This window comes from Diadema antillarum, unplaced genomic scaffold (assembly GCF_040938485.1).
Source record: "Diadema antillarum isolate AM-2024a unplaced genomic scaffold, OU_Dant_1.0 seq00000007_RagTag, whole genome shotgun sequence".
In the NCBI taxonomy this organism is placed as follows: Eukaryota; Metazoa; Echinodermata; class Echinoidea; order Diadematoida; family Diadematidae; genus Diadema; species Diadema antillarum.
The window spans coordinates 334,778-357,056 of NW_027271129.1; the positions used below are offsets into that span (position 1 = coordinate 334,778).

A 22,279-nucleotide genomic window follows, 5' to 3' on the forward strand; every position below is an offset into this window, starting at 1 on the left:
GTAATTATGCAGCTTGAAAACAATCACTTACTTTTCAATTGCAGCAAATCACATAATTACAGCTGTAGTGTAGGTCCTACATAAAAACACTCTTGCAACATTCTCAAAAGTGTTGGGAAAGTAAAAGGATAGTTCAAAAGGGGCAGAAGGAAAGGGCAGAAAAGGGAGCAAATTGGATGAGGGGAGACCTTATATGCCTCAGGACCTGAAATTACATTATCATTCCACACGAGGGTCGTTAGCTTCTCTCAGGGACCGATAAGCTGCGATAAGAGCTGACAGTTCAGCAGCAGAACAACCTAGACCCCGTTTACAGTGCGAGGCTCGGCCGCGGCTCGGCCGCGGCCCAGCCCACCTTCATTTCAGTGTAAATGCGCAAAAGGCCAAATGCGAGGCCAAAATCACATATGGCCACGCTCTGGAGGTGGTCTCGGCCAAGCCGCGGCCGAGCCCGGCCTTTTCTCAGTGTAAACGCAATCTGGGCCAAATGCGCGGCCAATTTTAGTCTGGCTACCCAACCCTCTGCCTGTACTATTTCGCTATTCAGGATATTAACCCCCTCAACGTCGAAAACTAGTATAGTTTAAGGTGGTTTTGTCTTGCAAAGGATTTTTTCCTTCGGCAAAGGCCTTTGCCCGAACGGCAACTTTGTCGCCACGGAATTCAGTTGGCAAAGGTTCTGAAAACCAGACAATACCAAATTGCGTTTGTTTACAAGCAGAGCGCCACTACGACAAAATATTGAAAGGTTTGAATCAAAAGCGCGGCCGAGCCCAGCAGTGTAAACGGACAAAATTGCGGGGCTCGCGGCCGAGCCCGGCCCCTCACTGTAAACGGGGTCTTGGAATCCCTGCATGATCGATGGTACGGTGTGGAGCTTCATTCATTTGCTGCATACGGTATAGCAATGTTAACAAGTTCACGCTTGCGCAATCGGCGCACGCACACTCACCCAAACACTCATACATAAACACAATCACAAATCCTGCAGATACACACGAAGTAAACAAACGCTCATAACTCTATACACAGGCACACACACACACACCAGTCAGCACACTGCTGCTAAGAGTGGGTGAGAGCGATGGTGTGTAACTACCAGACCTACTTCTTGAAGGAACAGAGCCAAAATGAGCCCCAAATGCAACACTCAATGGTGAAATAAATCATCTTTATGCAACATTAAAGGCTGTGTCACACCTTTCCGGGCAAGCCTTGCGTGCGACTTGCAAAGAACAATTTTGACTACCCGGAGGTCCCCGTAGATTATCCACACATGACAGTACCTAGCATGTATCTCAACCATAGTCGCCCGGAGGTGCGCACGCATATTTTTTTACCCGCAACCGTGTTTAGGCCCTGTCACACCTTTCCGGGCAAGCTACTCGGGCTTGTTACGTGTAGGGATTTTCTAGCATACCGGACATTCCTGAGGGCGGAAAAGGATTTGAGCAAGTCAGTGCATGTGTCTTACTTGCTGGACGCGTTCTACTTAAATTATACTTGCGAGTATACTGTGTGACCTTTGTACCAGTCGCGTGGGGGCTGACAACTCAGTGAAGGAATTCCTCTAATGGAATGGCTGAAATCCCACAGAATTTCATTATCTTGGCTGCATACGGGACTGCGAAGTACCTGCGTGGGAGTTGCCTGGGAAGTGCTGCCGCTAAGGGCCTCCTACTGGCGTTCTGCGTGGACCTCTACGGGTATTCCCGCGACTCACCCAGAAAAAGTTTTGGTCATGCTCAAAACTTGGCTGCGGTTAAATCGGACTTGCGCGAGTACCTCCGGGCAACTACGCGCTAGATACTGTCAGGTGCGGACCAACTGCGGAGAGCTCCGGGGAGTATATTTGTTTCCCCGCGAGTCAAGCCGCAAAACTTCCCCCGTGTGGTATGACAAGGCATGAATGAAAATTGCAAACATTCTCGTTCACCCGCTGAAAATCTTCTACGCCCTGGAAACTACCTCCTCGCCACTAACCCGCGTAGCTTGCCCGGAATGGTGTGACACGGCCTTCACAGTCATGTTATGATTTAAGAGGTTCAACTGGAAGCGAATGCTATGATCTACATGTAGATGTGGAAGAAATGTACCCAGAGACTGAAATATTGAATTTATCAGGCTGTGAAGACATACTTCAAACAATTTCCCAGTATTCTCTGTATGATACCTATAGAACATTTAGACACAATGGCCCGAATTCACGAAGGTGGTCTAAGTTTAAACCATGGTTTATGTATTTTTCTTCTGTGTAGATATGGATTGACAGATTGCATGCGCTTACAGGCATCCAGTAAAAAAACATGCATTGATGCGCGCATGTATTGGTACGCCTATTTAACGCTAATTTTAGACCATGGTCTAAATTTGTACAATGGTCTAAGTTTAAACCACCTTTGTGAATTCGCTCGCGCCTAGGAGATTACATATCCAGTGCATGACGTCATCACACAATAGCCAGGGCTGCACACTACCCCATTTTTTCTAAATGCCCCGTTTTACCATTTTTTACTGGTCCAAACAGAAAATTTACCGGTCAACAACGACAACCTAAAAAAATATTAAATGACTTGCAAACTTATTTTCTTGTTTTTTTATGGACGTAACCCCCCCCCCCAAAAAAAAAAAAACATGCATTATTTATTGCACAAGAAATTAAAAAAGAATTTAGAAAATAGAATGTTCGTTTGTGAATTACAGTGTAAAATGATAATGAACAAAATCAGATTGTATCTAATGCGTTTGTGACTTTTTCTAAACATCAGCGCACAAACTTGCTGTGTAACCTGCTCTTGGTGCTTAGTTGGATTGCGATGATTTAATGAATTATTTTAGCTGTGATATTTTCTGATGCATGCGTTAGAAGGGGTCCTTTTTTCTTCTCCCGATAATCAGTTCGCATTTGTGCATGCGTTCTTCAAAGGTACACGACATGCAGGGCCGAATTCGCAATCCTTTTTGCGCCCATTTCTACCTCAAATATTAGCGGGATTGTGACGATTTCATGAATAACGGCTGTAATATTTTATGATGCACGCGCCAAAAGGGGTTGAAAATGTGTCCTTTATTTTGTAAGTGCGTTCTTAAAAGATGTACCACACGGCCGAATTCATAATACTTTTTGCGCCTATTTCTACCTCAAATATCAGCGGAATTGTGGCAATTTCATGAATTACTTCCGATGTAATCTTTTCTGATGCACACACCAGCTAGAATGATTGAAAATGCGTTCTTTATTTTTCTCCCCATAATCTCTTCGCATTCCGTACATGCATTCTTAAAAGGTATACGACACGGCCGAATTCATGCTCCTTTTTGCGCCTATTTCTACCTTAAATATCAGCGGGATTGCGATGATATCATGAATTACTTCGGCTGTAATCTTTTATGATACACGCGCCAAAAGGGGTTGAAAATGTGTCCTCTATTTTTTTCCCCGATAAACTCTTCGCATTTCGTAAATGCATTCTTAAAAGATATACAACACGGCCCAAAATCATGATTCTTTTTGCGCCTATTGTTTCCTTAAACTTCAACGGGATCGCGATGATTTTATGAATTATTATTCGGCAGTAATCTTTATGATGCACGCGCCAAAAGGGGTTGAAAATGTGTCCTGTATTTTTCTCCCAAATAATCTCTTCCCATCTTGTACATGCATTCTTAAAAGGTAGGCCTATACGACACGGCCAAATTCACGACCCTTTTAGCGCCTATTTCTACTTCAAATATCAGCGGGATTGCGATATTTAATTATAATTCGGCTGTAATCTTTTGTGATCCACGCACCAGAAGGGTTGAAAATGTGTTCTTTATTTTTCTCCCGATAATCTCTTCGCATTTGTGCATGCGTTTTCAAAATCATACACTGCATGCAGGGCCGAATTCGAGATTTTTTGTGCGCCTATTATTGTTTAATCAAATTTCAACGGGATTGCAATAATTTCATGAATTACTATTTGGCTGTAGTCTATATGATGCCAGCGCCAAAAGGGGTTGAAAATGTGTCCTTTTTTTCTCCCGCTAATCTCTTCCCATTTCATACATAAGTTCTTAAAAGGTATACGACACGGCCGAATTCACGATCCTATTCTATTTCAAATATTAGCAGGATTGTGGCGATTTCATGAATTACTTCGGATGTACTAGTAATCTTTTGTAATGCACGCACCAGAAGGGTAAAAATTTGTTTTTTATTTTTCTCCCGATAATCTCGTCGCATTTGTGCATGCGTTTTTGATAACCAACATGGCATGCAGGACTGAATTCAAGATCCTTTTTGCGCCTATTATTTCCCCAAATTTCAACGGGATTGGGATTGCATTGATTTCTTGAATTGTTATTCGGCTGTAATCTTTTATGATGCATGCAACAAATTTCGTACATGAGCTTTTGAAAGGTGTACGACATAGCCGAATTCATGATCCTTTTTGGGACGCTTTCTGCCTCTTAAGCGGGACTGCGATGATTTCATGATTTTTTTTTTCTCCCTAGTGTTATCTCTTCACGTTTTGTGCATGCGTTCTTAAAAAGTACACGGAAGGGCCGATTTTGTGATCCTTTTTGCGCCTATCTTCATTATGAGACCATTCTGAACGAATGAAAATATTCATTCGTGAAATGACTGTGTAAAATGAAAATGAACGCAATCAGATCCATTTACTGTATCGCTGAATATCGAATATGTTTTTACTTTTTCTAGAAATCGGCACAAGTAAATTAGTTCTAACATGTCAACTGCCACGCTGCTGCGAAGCCGGGATTGGATCGATTTTGCGATAAAAAATCATGAGTAAAATGACTCAGAAGTGCGTGCGCTTCTATCAATGCTTCTTGTCTGGCTTGACCGCCGATCGCAAGCAAACGAACAAACAAAACGGGGATCGGGGAATTACATGCATTTCAACAGTTACATTGTACATGTTTTGCATTTTGAGCATGGCATCGCAGTGTGTGAGCAGCGCCAATGCGCAAGCGAGCACGAATCCGGTCGACTGCTAGTGCTCAAAACTAATATATGTTTACTGTACAAATTGCACTGGTAGACATAAACGAAAACTTGCGTAAAACTTGTTGAACAGTGCGATATCTTGCATTCTGTTTCTCCCTGATCGGGGCTGCTCTTTTTCTTTCTACTGACCCCGCCAATGCTTTTTTTGAACTGGTCATGTCGGACCGGTAACTTGTGGATTTCCTGAAAAGTTACCGGTTCGACAGTGACTTTTACCGGTCTCTGACTGTCGGACCGGCGCCCGTGTGCAGCCCTGCAATAGCCTTCTGGCGGACTGTTCAGCGGGGTATTCTGAACACTCCTAGGACCGAGTTTTGAATAGCGAATATGAAGTAGCAAAACATTTTTCTCTCTTCGTATATATCTTAATACCTTCATTATACATTGAAATTCCCATATTCCAAGTTTTATTGAGCACTACTAAATTCCTATGAATGTCTGCTTTAATGGTGGTTTTCAAAATAGGGGTGTTGTAGTTTCTTTGTGTTTGCCCCGATTCTCACGAATGTGCACACTGTGCATGTTTTGCCACAAAGCATGCAGGGCTGACCTTCTTTCGCAGGGAAGCGTATCTTCTCTGGTATATTTATACCCTGCATACACAAAGTGTATAACAGAGCTGCCAACTGTTACGGATCTCCCGTAATTGTTACGGGAAATAACCACGATTACGGGAGTACGGAATGTCGCCTAAAAATTACGGGTTTTGGAAATTCCGATAATGCCCTATCGCCTATGCAGCAAGCGCTACATCCATGCGGTAGGCTTCCCCGCCTCTCCCCGGCACGCCCTGGCCCGGACCGCGAGCGGCTCCGGCGCAGCGAGCCCTGACGCCCGAAGTTATTTTCCCTGCAATTGCAATATAGACTACGCACTGTACATGTTTCATTCTCCAGCCAGCCCGCGTTGCCCGCATGTGTGTGTGTCTGTGTCTGTGTACCCGACGTGTGTGTGTTCATAGCTTCTATTATAGATAAGTGTGCGCACACGTAATTCGCTGCTTGCATATTGTGTACACCGAACGGAACTTCGCGCGCGTGAATCCCTGTTGCCTACGGACCCTGGATGTTTACATTGATCGCCGTGGTATCCCCATGTGTGGCCGGCTGGGGAGTGTGAGTATAGTAGCTTAGCTACACACTGTAGCCAGCTGCCACTATCCTTTTTCGTTTTGAGTCGAGGTAGAAGCACTCCGTTGTGCAGTGTCTGCTTCTTTTTCTCTTCTTCTTCCGCTTTTCCCTTGCCTGCCAAGTACGAAATGATTTTTAGAGTGTTGTGTGTATTTTTGTAACGTTATTGCATCATTTTTCTGCAAGGAAGAGGTGAGTTTCTGTTCGTGTATTGATGTGCACTGCTGTGCAGGTGAAAAGCGTTCGAACTTTCTTTCCCGAGTATCGTGGAAACTCGATGTATTTCTAGGCCTCTTAAAGGAGATCTCATATAACAGAATACTTATAACAAACTATTTTCCGGTCAAAATGAATTAATTTCCTTTGTTTTGTATCGTTTATTGACGATCCCAAGGATCTCGTCGCAATACCAAGTTTCCAAATCCAATGTGTATTAATTTTCACATAGCTTTCGGTGCCGCAAACTTTTGCTAGGGCCTAATCCTTATACTACTAAACTTATCGTTCTATTTCTGTCATTTCTCACACCTCATTTAGTACGTTCTCTTCCATTTTATATAACTTTATCCGTTCCCTTTATGCTTTAAAATATTTAAATGTAATTCTTTGAAGTGTCTCGCACTGTTATTTTCGTAACGGCGATTTCTCCGCTTTGCTGCAATACTTTTTCGAATCAAAGCGACGTGTGTTGTCTTTTCTGAATATTTGTGTTGTTGGGAGGTGTTGGTACTTTGTTATTCATTTTCCTCAGTTTTTGTCTCGAGGGACTATGCGTGTTTCTTAATGTTGATAGGAAAAGGCTAAAATGATCTGAGTGATGTCTGATGGTGATGATGAAAACTATGCTGGTATAAAAAGACGGCTTACTGTGAATGCTGAACGTACGTGCCGTTCATTTTATTTCACTTTCCCTCTTATTCTTCATTCCCTTCACTATTCTTTCCCCTCCAAAGAATGATAAAAAAAGAAATTACATACACTTCACAACAAAAAGATCCACGATCTACCAACCTTCGTAAAGTTAAATCTAAATGTTCAATATCAGCAAAGAATAAGGGGAAAGCACGAATGACAATAAATTAGAGCAAAGAGATTGTGAAATACTGAATACATGCAGTCTCTTCGGCTCGAAGAAACTTGACACCCACCCCTCTCCCCTTGTGGAAATTTCCACAAAAGCAGGTGCCACACCCAGGTGCGTGCCAGACGAAAGAATGCGCGCACTGGAATAAACATCGTGTAAATATCCTGGAAATATCGATCAAAGAACCAGCTCATTAGTTGAATTAAAGGAATCATTGCAAAGATATCGTGATTCTATAGCCTTTCTTTTGGCGCATAGTAGAAAACATCAAACAACGTAGCGACGTTAAATCAACCAATGAAATCATTTGTTATTTGCTCAGTGATGCATCACGGTGCACGTGCCAAAGGGCTAGACACTCATTTCCTACAGCATGTTTGTCAGTACAGAGTACTTGGTTAGCTGGTATACCTTGAATACATATATTTTTGATACAATGTAGGCCCAATAATTTAGGTTATAAACATTTCATAGGATTGTACTGTCAACGAAATGGCATATGGCTCGCTGTATAGCAGGGAGGTGGAAAGGAACTTCCACCTCCCTGCTGTATAGTCAGCTCCGGTTTTCACCAGCACGCAGTGAGCGGATTGCATGCACTTCACTACCTGGTTTTTTCACACGCTATTACGAATGATCCAGAGACTCCAACCCCAAGCACCTTCTGATCTGGAGATTCTCCCGCCCGAAACCCCTAGCAAACGGGAGACTCCAAGTTGATGTGTGCGAAGCACGAAGTTCCTAGGATTCTACATGTTCTCTCGTGCCATCTCAGGCTTATTTTTTCAACATACGATAGAAATAAGTAAGAAATCCTTTCCAGCAGGAGACACAGAGCCAGGGCGGGAGAAATCAAATCTCAAACGGGAGAACGGGAGATTGTGCAAAATGGGCTTTCGGCGGGAGATCTCCCGTCGAGAACGGGAGAGTTGGAGTCTCTGATGATCCCATTGGTTGATTTAACGTCGCTACGTTAATTCGCTGCGTTAGTCGTTGAGCAGTAATTCGGAATTACGTCGTTTTGTAATTATTTACAACACAGCGTAATTATTTGCGTCGCGTTGTAATTGGAATTACTACGCGACGTAATTATTTACGTTGCGTACCATTAGGAATTACAACACGACACTAATTCATTTTATGTCGTGACGTTAAGTCGTTCAGCAGTAATTCGGAATTACGTCGTGTAGCGATTCGAATTACTACGCGACGTAAATAATTACGTCGCGTAGTAATTCGAATTACGACGCGACGTAATTATTTACGTCGCGTAGTAATTCGAATTGCTACGCGACGTATATCCATGTTTTTGACGGGCTCCTGCTTCCATACACGAGTCATACAGCCTACAAGTTATACAGCCCACAAGTTATACAGGCCATGAGTTCGACACTAAGCAAACAAAGCCCACGAAACCCACACATTAAACCCTGTGTTGTATCTGTCGAACTCCTGGGCTATTTTTACCTAGTGTGGGTCTCATGAGCTTTATTTGCCTAGTGTCAAACTTGTGGGCTGTATGACTCATGGGTGTCGGTCTTGTGGGATGACCCTGCTTTCCTGTGGGAATTGCGGGGGGGGGGGGGGGGGGTGATTGCTGTAGGAGGGTAATTGTCGGGGGGGGGGGGCATAGTTGTCCTAGGGGGAATTGCCCTGGAAGGCAATTGCGGGGGGGGGGGGGGGGTAGTTGCCTAGGTAACATTAGTCCAGGAGAATAATTATCCACATGGTGGTTTTCCAAAGGGTGGTTGCCACAAGGTATTGCCATGTTAACTGCATAATCTCTTGAAAATCTTGTGGAGTGAACTACTTCCACATTGTTAAGCAACTGAAATCAAATTTGGTAGACATTGTGGCATTGATATATAGATGTGGAGACCTGATTTTTTGTTTGTTTGCCAGACAAAGTTGCCATGGTAACCACAATTTTACTGAAACCTTGTGAATCGTATTACTTTCACAGTATTCAAGCAAGTAAGGTCAAATTCAGTATGTGTGATCTCTAGGTGTAGATATGTAAGACTCCATTGTGTAATGTGTCAGAAAAAAAAAGTTGCCATAGTAACCATGCATATTTGTATCAAACTGAAGCATTTAAGCTGTTACACACATGCACAAACAGAACCCTTTATCAAACACTGGTTCAATTCTTTTTAATAGAAGTCTAAGCTGCTGGAGCAGGGGTATTATCACCTTCAGCGATAGTTTAAGTCAGCATGAGAAAGTCTCTAAAGACATTCCTGTCCATGCAAGGGCTTAAACTGTGGACACTATTCACTTTGAAACTCTTCCTTTATTTAGGGGTAATTTTGCTTTTTTCCCTTCCAAAAACCTGTATTACAATGGGGGTAGATTTCATGCCTTCCCTTCCAAAAGCTTGTGATAGGGGATAACAATCCTCTAAGAATCTGGACCAAGCATATACAATGGTTGAGTACCTGAGTTGGAATGGGGTGGATGGGCACTACTAGTGCTATTTTATTCCTGATATCAGATTATTGGGCCATATGCGTAAAAAGAAGTAATTTCTACAAGCGCAGGCACAAGCTTGTCAGGCAAAAGATCCAGCTGATCATAGTGATTGCTTAAATCCATATGCATCACCTTTTGCTTGTTGTCAAACCTTTTGTTTGCCCTGAACATTAACCCCATAAAACAATTCTCCCTATCGCATATAGCCGATATCAAGCGATATCACATCGCGATACCAATATCTGATCGATCGCTACTGCGACATGTACTTCTGGTTTTGTGGTTCTGGAAGATCGTACCATACCAAAGAACCTACGTAGTGTACCCTGATCGTACATTCAAAACACACAGAACTCGTCATGCACAAGCAAACATGGATTGACCTGATGACCAATTTTAGAGAATGTTTCTGTCGCGATTAAAGGACTTTTTTAAACAGTGAAAGCTTGGGTCTTGGCGATGCTCGCAAACCAGCCCAGGTCCGTCGGCGCTCGGATGGAGCACTTCTCTCCCTTTATGCTTCATCTTGTCCGATATAGTTCCAGTAAAAATAGTTTGGTGGGGCATTTGTAGTGCCATCTGCTAAAGTTGCTCCTTTCTGGAAATGTCTTGAACAAATATCCGAGTTTGACTTCATGTTGAAGTGGTCCTTCCTGCGAAGCACATTTTTCCACGCTCTGCTGAATTTTGTTGGGAACTTCACCCACATCACGTCCTTCATCTATGGATATTTTCCATAATTCCCTTGTTTGGCATCATCGGCCCAGCATTGGCCACTTCGCAGAAGAATCCCATTTATCATATGTGAAGTTACAGATTAAAAAATAACTCTATTATTCGCGAGATGATCAAACAGAATTTGATACAAGCTATGAATGGTAGTACTTTGGCATTCAATGTGCATAAAAGTGTACATTTACACATCGCACATTCATAACCGGAAGTTTATATCCTATGAATTAAGGGTAAAAAAATTGGAGCACCACATGCGTTCAGATTCGGAGAGCTATATGCGATAGGGAGAATTGCTTGAGATTTCAACAAATGGGACATTATGTAATTATTCCTGTGTGTACACAAGAACAAAAGCAGGTTTTGTATTTGAAAGGGCATGTGTGTGCAAAAACCATTTCCTGACATAACAATAGAACTATGAAATGACAGTCATAAATGCACACACACACACAGACACAGACTACACACAAACACACGCACACACATACTGGCTGATTCCCATCACTTCCCTCAGTGCTGGTTGGTAGCCTGGATCTGCCAGGTTGCACTTGGAGAGAGCTCTCCATGCTCTCTGCAGATGTCATTTACATCCTACCCATTTCTCATCACATTTTGTGTGCTAACCACCAGACACTCCCCTTGTTGAAACAAAAAAGTTTCAAATACATCTAAGAAATTTCTTGTTGATTTATTCTACCCACACTGCACACCACTGACCTTTATTTTACAAACATGAACATACTTAAAAGCGAACATTCCAGTCAAGTGAAAGCTTAAGCTCATTTTACAGAGCTTGAAAAAACGTAAGCACTTGTTAGCAAGAACAAGCAGAAGGTCTGTTTTATGCTTACTTTTTTATGCAAGTGCTTGGTCTCTTAGCAATTGCTCACAGGCAGGAAGCAATTGCTTATCTTTATGAATATGGCACATTGCTGAACTTGAAAGGCTATAGAAGCGCATCAATCCTACAATCTTGCTGTTCCATGCATTAATGCAAGAAGAATATTGTCTGTTGAATAACCAATGCTATTCATAGTGGCATTATCCACATTTTTTATATCTTGATTACCTCGGCCCTGTTGCATAAAACCCTTACTGCTGGACTTACCGCTCCTTTCTAGCGGTAAGTCTTCAAATTAGCGGTAAATGTTATGATCCTTGATGCCGATTGGCTGTGACGTCTAATTTTGACGGTAGTTACCATTGAAATTCAACGGTAAGTTTTATGCAACAGGCCCCTCATGTCCAAATGTAATGGTTCATGCATTTTTTTCACAAGTACTATTCTTCATTTTTTGATGGAGAATGTTTCCAGGATGTTTTGCGTGGAACACTAAATGTCTAAATGCATAATATACTGCACACATGATTATATTTGAACTCGCTCCCAAATCCTCACCAGCTCAGTCGCTGTGCTCCCCTGCTTGCACTTTGCCCCACATAAGAACATGAGTTTGTAATTATAATTAATTGTATTATAATGATAGTCCTGTGTACAGCCATGCAATGTTCATTCAGTTATGAATATTTTGTAGGTTTAAACATACATAAAAAGTAAGAACAAGATTTGACAGAGAAAATCGAAACAATAACAAATGAACAGAATACAGGATGACTCTTAAAGTGATCGTACAGTTTTGGTTGAGACCTAATTTCAGGTTTCTAACATTTTTTGGTGAAATAATGAGAAACCTCATATGAAATATAAAAGAGCATGTGATTCTATGAGAAATTCAACGTTTATTTGATGAAAATTGGTTTTGAAATGGCTGAGATATCTAAAAAAGAGCGATTCTAAGAAAGTGTGGGACCCACACTTTGTTACGATCGCTTTGTTTTACTTTGTTTTTGGATGTTTCAGCCATTCCAAACCCGATTTTCATCAAATAAACTTTGAATTCCTCTTAAGATGGTATGCTCTGTACTATATCATAAATGTTTTCTTGGTATCTTGCAAAAAGTTAAAAGCCCAATTTTCATCTCCACCAATACTGTACTATCCCTTTAATATGAGTGATGTAACATACATCACGCATCTTGTGTTTGTCTCCAAACCATCTAGTGAGCATTGGTACTTTGTGCTCTGTTTGCGGCTGTGTCTTGCTGCAGTGATGATGAGAGTGGTCCTGAATGCTTTGACAAGGAGTTTCGAGAAATGGAGTCACAACAGTCTTATTCGCTTTGATCCCATGCTCGAAGCCGCCACTCAAAAATATTTGAAGTATGTGTCAAACTGGATCTGCCGCTCAGATGCGAAGACAATTGACTCGTGTCTTATTGCATATTCACCAGCCACTTTCCAAGGAAGATATGTCTTTGTGATGGTAATTACTTTTCGCTATCCCTACTTACAAACGGTGGGCGGTAGACAATGGTAAAGGCACAGGGGTGCGCGAATAGAAATTGCTCAAATATTGCTGAAATGGATATTAAAATTACTGGACCGTACGCGTCTGTACGCTAATCTGACATATTAATTTATAAAGAACTATACTTGAAGATGATACCATATTAGTTTCATTTGGCGGAAATAAGGAGAAAAGTGATAAAACCGGCTTTCCATGAGGGTAAATTTCAAATACTTTCACAAAATACAGCTCAGATTCACACTTTTGCACATATTTTCGAACAGAACTGACTTTTGTTTTATATGCTTTATCATTAGGTGAAATTTCATTGCATTTGATATATAAATGAGCAGCATATACCCGATGTTATGTTAGCGTTAAAAATTAATCTTCAGATTGCTCAGAAAGATGGCGGCTTCAAGCATCGAACATCAAAAGCACAAATGCACCTGTGGAATTCTTTTGTCCATCCATAGGAAACTGGCAGCTGATTGAATAATCATAGTCAGTTGTAACTCCATCTCTCGAACCTCCTTGGTTTTGGTAAGGATCAAAATTGTATGAATATGGATAATTGAAATGATACATCACAACCCCCCTCGGGTAAAGGAGCCGTTTCGTACAGGTGTTCTATGGAATATGAGGGTGTGTGGACAGGTATGGACGGAGTAAGTTGCCCGCACTTCCCCGCAAGTCTTATCTCCTAGATTTGCTCAAAAGCCCAGGCGCTAGCTCATATGGCTGCCTTGACACTGTATTTCAAATCAAATCTCCTAATTGTCATTTATTCAAATTCCCCCATCATCCATCGCTTATCATAAAGAAAATTAGATTAAATCAATCCTCTGAAATCTTTTGCTAAGTCAGCGAACAGATAGTGTTCGCTGTTGCATAATGTACAGGTCTAAGAAAACTTCCCCCTGGAAAACCACCCTCTGGATAACTACCACCTGGATAATTACCCCCCCCCCCCCCACCCCAACAACTACCCTCCTAGGCCAATCACCCCCAGGGCAATTCTCCCCTTGGACAACTACCGCTGGATAACTAACCCCCCAGATAACTATGATCCAAATAACTATCCTCCCAGGGCTTAAATAACTTAATAATAACTTACCCCATAGGACAACTATCGCTCCGTGGACAACAACCCTCCGGATAACTACCACCAGGAAAATGCCCCCCCCCCCCCCCCAGTACCCCAAGGCAATGAACCCATAACACATAAGCACATACTTACATACACATCATTGGTTCCCGTTTAAAGTACTAGTTTTGTACAGAGGGTTAAAATTTGACCAAAATCTGGACTCTACATTAAAATTAATAATGAATTTTATGAAACTGATTTATGATTTCATATTCAAATCGCCTCCAACTAAATTGTACACTGTTCAGCTCTTACTCTTATCAATGACAGTGTTATCTGAGTTTTTGAACTGTAAAGGATCAAAAGTAGGAAATATTTGTTGAAACACCTAGTATATGATATGCTCTGTGGTAAGAAAGCTTAGTTAAGAATAGTCAACCTCGCAGAAGTTGACATTGCTTAAGTCGACAACTCACCTAAGTTGACACAGCAGAAAAGTCCTGAATTTTCCTTTTGTTATTCCTTGAGAATTTCCTTGCCTTAGTTGATATTTATAAAAGTCAGCAAATCAATTATGTCGACAGGAATTTTTAGTGCCAATTCAGTAGAAATAAATATAAATTCACTCACCTAAGTCAACATAACCCTGTGCTCAAATTCCTATATTGACATACTGTGAAAACGGATTGTTGTCGCACTCTGATTCGCAGCATTGCCACTCACCACAAAAGTGCGCACTAACAAACCTTTGGAATTATGAAACCTTATTTCATTTCTGGATTATGGAACCTTTGAAGTAAAAAACTTGGTGTTTTTTTCATCCCAGTCTCACTTCTTCTGTCACCAGAACATGCGCACTGTACGGGCTCCGCGTTCAAGTTTGTGCATTTTAGATGTGGATTAATATGTCTACTTACATGAGGTTGCCTGTAATCCCATACAGGTCAGATGAGTGGACAACAATCCAGAAGAAGAGGAGGATGCATGTCAGCACTATAAAATTTTTTACTAGTTTTGTAAACATGTCTCTGTCTTACCAATTCTGAAGTAAAAAATCCATCATCTGCTCTTTATCTTCCTTTGGTCTTTGGTAGGTGGCTGAAGACCAAGTCCTTTCGTCCAAGCACAGGAGCTATGATGCTATTTGCTGCACTCCATGGAGGATGCGATGAGGTCAGCGTATATGGCATGGGTTTCAACAAGGCATACACGGAACATTACTATGACACTAAGTTTACTGTCTACAAGAATGTCAAAGGCAGTCATGACTTTGCTCGGGAAATTGCCATTATGAAAGAGCTGGACAGATCAAACATCATTCATTGGTACAAGAGAGATGTGCCAGAGTTCATTTCATAACATGAAAGGAGGAATATCATTGAAGGAATTGGATAGATCAAACATTTAACGGTACAAGGGAGATGTAGTAACTGGTGGCAGTTTATCAATCAGTTGCTATATTCATTGACTAAGCACTTTGTCAATCAGTTGCAATAAAAACAACTTGACACAAGAATTCATCAGAGTTTAATAAATATGCAGTACCAACTGCATACTATAAGGATTAGAGCCAGCACTAGCCGTTGGGCAAAAGCTTGGTAGTCCAGTGGATGCAACGCCTATCTGGTGGTCAGGAGATCATTGGTTTAAATCCAGCCTTGGTCAATCAGTTGCAATAAAAACAACTCGATGCAAGAATCCATCAGCTTTAAAAAGAGATGATGGACTGCAGTTCATAATATGCGTGAAAAGATATATTTGTGTTTGTGACAGACGGAGCAGATTGTCTCCATCATACTCTTGAATAGCTCTGAATTTACCTTCTCTGTAGCTGGCTAAGAATTGTCTGAAAAGGAAAGAAAAATGTAAAAGTGGAAAGTCAAGACTGTCTTAACAAAGGTTGTTTCGATTGTTTTAAAAATGAATAAATGGAAAGTGAACAGTGCAATATTATGCAAATAATGCAGAAATGAGCATGCGCTGCATCTCCACTGATGTTGCTAACTTAAACCTGTGTATTTTTTGTTTCATAAAATGGGTCTATGAAATATTCATTTACTGTTTAAGTAATAATCAATCGGCTGCATGTAAAACTTGCTCAAAAGCCAAGGTGTCTGAAAAGATGTTCCAAACACACGAAACACCAACTTAGAAAATATCTATGGTATTGTAAGTGATAGAGCTTGCACTTGTAACTGAGTACATGCTGTGAAATTATGCACATTGTGACATCATTGAGAATGCAATTTACTTTTATGTTGTGCACTATTTACTTTCTCATGTATTGGTGCAGAAATGAAGAGCGCACGGATGACTCATTTCAAGGCTTCTGTTTAGCTACACTCTTGTACTCATAAGCCTGGTATGACTGACTGACTGAACAAATTTGATCAAATAGGAAACAAATGGAAAGGTTATAGACATGGGCACAAACCCCCAAAATTAGCTAATTGTTCAAAATCATCTTCTCTAGAACCAGAAGTGATAGAGCTTTAATAGTCAGTGTAATGAGTAAGTACATTGCTGACTGTATAGTGTCAAGCTTAATTGTTCGTTGTGCAAGGCTCCAGGAGTCAGTCCCCCACCCCCTTGGGCCCTGTGGGGTCCATATTTGGGCCTAAATTGTACGTTTTCATCTTCATCTTAAAAATGCATAGTCAGATTTTCACCAAACTTGGCAGAGATAAAATATGTCTCAGAGCAAATGGGTACCATTCCCCACTTGGGGGCCCATAGGGACACAATGTAGGGGGGGGGAGGCTGAGGGGCAAAGCCCATGAATTTAATGAATATTTCGGAAATCTCTACACGTGTATCTCTGGAATCAGAACATAATAAGTTAGTGATATGAGTATATAGATTGGTGACTGTAGTTTCAAGTTTGTGTGGGGTTAAATGGTTGTTGTTGTTGTTTTAAAGAACGAAAAAAGAGAGAGAGAAAATGGGGCCCTATACAAATAATTTGCCCCAGACAGCACTTAACATAAAACAAACATTATAAATCTTAGAGAGATATAAACAAGAATATCAAATGATATTATATACCAAGTCTCCACGAGGGAGCTCATATTGTCTCCACAAAGGAGCTCATTAAATGGGTGTGTCAAGTTGGGGCCCAATTTCAATATTTTCATCTGTACTTCTCTAAAGTGCCCAGCCATATTAGAGCCTCATTTTCACATTTTCCTCTTCTTTTTGATAACACATAGTTAGATTTGTCTCCGACCATGATAGACATTCTTACTAGGGTAACAAGAATGTGTATTTAATACAAGGACCCCTGTTAGAAATCTATGCATTTGTCGGGCTCACCGGAGGTGTTGGGAGACTAAGGGATCCCCTGCGGCGTCTGTCCGTCCGTCGTCTGTCCGTCATCTGTTCGTTGTCCGTCCCGTCCATCCGTCATCTGTCCGTAACACTACAAAATCCTGAATAACTCTCTACTGAGGACTTCATTTTCAATCAGACTTGGAAGGAAGAGTGGTTATACAAAGGTACACATTTAACCAAACATTAAGGTCACCTCAAGGTCAAAGGTCACAAGCAGGGGTCAATGAACTTTAGGGGCCCAATGTTGAATTTTTACGGCGTGTTTCGATTATGGCTCATAACTTTTCATGTATATGTCCGTTTGTGACCAAATTTGGATGGTAGATGTCCCTTGGGGAGTTGAAGGTCACTACAAGGTCTGTCTGGAAAATTAACCATTATTTCCTTCATTTCCTCCAAACGACATACATCTAGGAAGATTTACGAATCTTCTTCTGTAGAACCAGAAGTGATAAAGCAAAATAGATACCATGAGTTTGTACATTGATGACTTTAGTTCCAAGTTTGTTCATTGCAGGGCACCATGCTTTCCTTGGGGGCTCCAGGGGGCCCAAACTGAAGGAATATTTATATAATATTGGATGGCCTTGAGATTAATACAAGGAAATATTGGACGAGCTATGCACAAATATTGGACGAGTCGAAGACGAGTCCAATATTTTGCTTAGCGAGTCCAATATTTCCTTGTATTAATCGAAAATAGGACATTCAATATCATCATTATTATCCTTCAGAGGATTTTAGCAAAGAATGTTTTCACTTTGGCCTACCCTTTCTGTCTCCGACTCCGAGTGCTGTTCCTACTGTGTAGTGATCCCGACATGGGGTATGGTACATGTACACTCTTCAGTGCAAGTTAATCCATTTCAGTCTCTGATAAAACAGTGATCTATGTATCTAAGGTAGCCGTCATGTTACTGTTAGACCGAGATCTAGCTAATTTAGACCAGAATTAGATGTATTTGTATCCGAGATCTGAGAAACAATTCACGTCACATCTACCGTAGATCGTGAAAGATCGAATTAGGCTACTACTACCACAACTAGTCCTACTGTGCTGTATATAACGTACTTGTACACACGTACATACATGTACAGTAACTGTAATATGCATATCGCGCATGCAAATGCAAGCGCAGCGGCGGCGGCCGGCTACATTATATCGCGCGCGAGGCTATCTAGTTTAGCGCTGAGCATGCAGAGCTGCAGATCAATCGTCGCCTTGCGCCTGCATGCACAAAAAAATGCAACTTGTTTTCATCAAACCTAAATTTAACTTCCTGTTATGAAAGTGATATTTTGAAAAATTGTGTGAAAAACAATTTCAACTTCTTGATATATGAAATTTGTTTGTATAAACACAGAAATTTAGAAGAAACGATATTCTAGTTAATTCGTGATTGACCAATCACAGACGTTTTTACTTCTTATTTCAGGTCATCTCGTATATATCTCAACCAATCACGGTGCAGTTTATAAAAACTTTGGGGAATCCCCCTCTTGCCGTCCAATATTTTAAATATTGGTCGCCTCGGCAAAAAATATTGGTCGAGTTCAACAAACTTTTTAAGTGGGTTGGAGGTTATGAGGTGCGTCGACAAAATAACACTTGTATTTGGGCTCTAAAAATCCTCTGTAAGGATAATAATCAATAATATTCTTCTCTAGATTCAACAGTGATAGAGCTTTATGTCTTCTTCTTTTTTTTAATTGCAATTGTTCTTCGTCCGGCATCCGTGCATCGTGCTTAAACTTTTTACATTTTCATCTCCCTCTTTAAAACCCCTTGATGGATTTTCACCAAACTTGGCAGGTAGCATCCATAGGGGGTTAGGATCTCAATTTGTTCAAATGGGTACCACGCCCCTCCTGGGCTCCCCCCCCCCCTCCTCCCCCCCCCCCCCCCCCCCCCCCCGATAACTTTGGTGATAACACCCTTACTTGTTCCATTTTTATACACAAAAAGCTTGATTTTTTTTTTCCGTTCTGGTTTTGTGCACTCTACCAGCCACATCTATTGATAGATTTTGTTCAAATTTGGACACATGTTTTTTATTGTCAAATATCAAACCCTATACTTTTTTGGTGATGCTGCAACTAGTGTTCTGCCTTTTACAGGGTCAAATATCGCCACCATGTTATATTTCTTGTGTGCGTCCTCCCATTCACATTTCTTGATCAATTTCCTTCAGCGCAGTAGAGTATATTTACATAGTGGCTGCGCTGTACAATTTAACTGTCTAACTTAACTCATATGGACATGCATCATGGTGAAAATTAGACGCCCTGTTTTGATGATACTGCGTCTTTTGGTGATAGCATCCTCACTTATTTTGTCTACAACTGCACTGTAGGCCCCACAGTGGACTCCCATTATAAAGAAATCCTCAAGATTGGCAGTTTTCTTTCGTTATAACCGAACAAATAATAAAAATCATAGTGCGTATAATGTTGTAGCTTGCATGACTTTTTTAGGGTCTGCTTGTGTATGTTCTATGAGCCACATTTCTCGAAGGCCCACATACACAAAGTGTATAAGGGGGTACATAGGTATCATTTGTACAGATGTAGGCCTATATCATGAGTCAAATCAGGGGATACACAGTTTTTGTTGTTTAACAATGTACATTTCTAGTCATGGTGTGATTATGGAACATTTCATTATAGATCATGAAATTTTAGGGACATGTTAGTGTTGGTCCTTAGTGGTATGCATCAATGTAATTTTTTTTTTTAATTCCTTGATTACCATCAGAGTTTCTGCCTGATGGTAACTTTTTTATTTGTTTTTATTGCATATTCTGTTATATAATTGTCATGTGTATCGGTCTTTAGAACAATAGGATATCTTGAATAAAAAAGTAGCAAATTTGGCATGTACAAAGTAATGATGAAGCTTGTGTGACGGATGTACCATTTGTAGGGAATTTACTCAATTCTTGCTTAACGTGCAATTCCACACCATTGTCATGTTAGTTTTAGTGAGCAAAGTCAAGTCAGACAAGCATACGACGGAAGTTTCTTCAAAATATATTTACGAATTTTCAATTTGGATTCAGAGAAAATCACAACACCACCCACGCTTTACTTACCTTTGTGGAAAAGATTACACATGCACTTGATACATTTTCACATACAATAGGCATCTTCCTGGACTTTTCAAAGGCTTTTGATACGATTAATCACGGTATACTTCTCTCTAAGTTATCCCATTATGGTATTCGCGGAAAAGCCTTGCAATGGTTTAAGAGTTATTTATCTGACAGATTTCAATATGTACATGTAAACAGTTTTTATTCTTCTATGAAGAAAATGGAATGTGGTGTTCCGCAAGGAAGTTTGTTAGGCCCACCGTTATTTATAGTTTACATTAATGATTTTTATAGATCTTCAGATAAACTCTCTTTCATATTATTCGCGGATGATTCCAATCTTTTTTATTCCCACCCTGACCCTAATACTTTAATTAGTACAGTGAATTATGAATTGAAGAATGTCTCACAATGGATATATGCAACTAAATTGTCACTGAATATTGAGAAGACAAAGTATATGTTTTTCAGTAATTCTTTAGATAGATTACCAGGTAATGTTATATTTGACACTACTCCCCTAGAAGAGGTTTCGTCTATTAAATTCTTAGGTGTTTGTGTTGATAATAAGTTATCATGGAAGTGTCGCATAAACAATATTTGTAAAGTAATTGCACGTAACATAGGCATAATGAATAGATTGAAATATTATCTCTCTTCTTCGGCTTTGATTACGCTTTATTCAAGTTTGGTATTGCCGTACTTGAATTACGGAATTCTTGCCTGGGGGTATACATATTCGACATTGTTAGATAAACTTTTCCTTCTGCAAAAGATGGCGCTCAGAATCGTTTTTAACCTTCATATCCGAGCACATACAAGCTTTTCCTTGAGCACAAAATTCTGAAAATAAAAGAGTTGTATTTGTTTCAACTTGGTCAATTTATGTTTAATTACAACTGCAATCATCTACCCAAAATATTTTAGTCTTTATTTCACCGTAACAGCCACATACATAATTATCCCACAAGACAATCTAAAGAATTTCATCTTCCCCTAGTTAGAACTGTACACACTCAAAATACATTTGTTTATACTGGACCCAGATTTTGGAATAGCTTAGATAATGATCTAAAAGAATCTGTGAAGTTAATTACATTTAAGTATAAACTCAAAAAATATTTGTTTTCTAAATATACCAGTTAATTCTGTTCAATGAAAAAACCCGTCATGTTTCACTTTTCCTTGAGATTTTGTAGTGTGTCCACAGACCTTTTCCATCCCTCTCCTTTTCCTTCTCTATTCTTCCCTGCTCCTTTTTCCTCGTTCTTCGTTGTCCAGTATCTGTCTGAGTGCATTTCCTCAAATTCTGTTATTTCTGTGTATTGTGTTATTGTTGTTGTTGTCGTCGTTATGTTTCTTGTGGCCGATTGCATATCTTCCTTTCCGTTCAATTTTCCTGGCACACCTGGCCCCATAGTGTCTGTGCCACAAATGTGATATGTTATATAGTTTATACGTTTGCATCCTAAAATCCTAGTAAGTGTTGTTCATAGTATCAACATCATTATATCAATGAGTAAAATGTACAATAGTATTGTAATGTATATTTTGGGGATAACTTCCTGTTCACTAACAACTCAACTTAAATTCCCTTGTTTTTGTAAACTCACCTCAGAATATAACACCAAGATTATTTACTATTAATTTCCTGTCGTTAATTACCCTTGCTTGATGTTTACATCAAGGAGTCATTCAATCACCCTTGTAACAACCCTTCTTTGTCCCCGGTTTAATTACTCAAAGATTATATACACACACCTTGTGAACCACCAGACTCTTTGTCTGCCCCTTATCTTATAATACTTCCTCCTCCACAAAAGAATCCCCCTCTTTTAATTGGTCAAACATCACCCCTTAGGACAACCCCTTTGGTCACTCTTTTTAGTTATCCCTTTTTGATTGGTTGTCTTACCAAAATTCCCACCCATCACCCATTGAACATTTCCAAGTTTGGTGTTCTTTCCAAGGCCCCAAGAGAGAT

At 40.4% G+C, this 22,279-nt stretch overlaps 1 protein-coding gene across 3 annotated transcripts in view; it reads left to right on the forward strand.

Moving 5' to 3' along the window:
* Positions 1-17,714, forward strand: part of LOC139724954 (alpha-N-acetylgalactosaminide alpha-2,6-sialyltransferase 2-like) — a 188,861-nt gene extending 171,147 nt beyond the window's left edge. For all 3 annotated transcript variants that reach the window (XM_071636072.1, XM_071636070.1, XM_071636071.1), the window contains one exon: positions 14,968-17,714. In XM_071636072.1, coding sequence (XP_071492173.1) covers positions 14,968-15,232 — 265 coding nt within the window. In that variant the 3' untranslated portion in view covers positions 15,233-17,714. The remainder of the gene's footprint in view (positions 1-14,967) is intronic.
* The last annotated feature ends 4,565 nt before the right edge of the window (positions 17,715-22,279 follow it).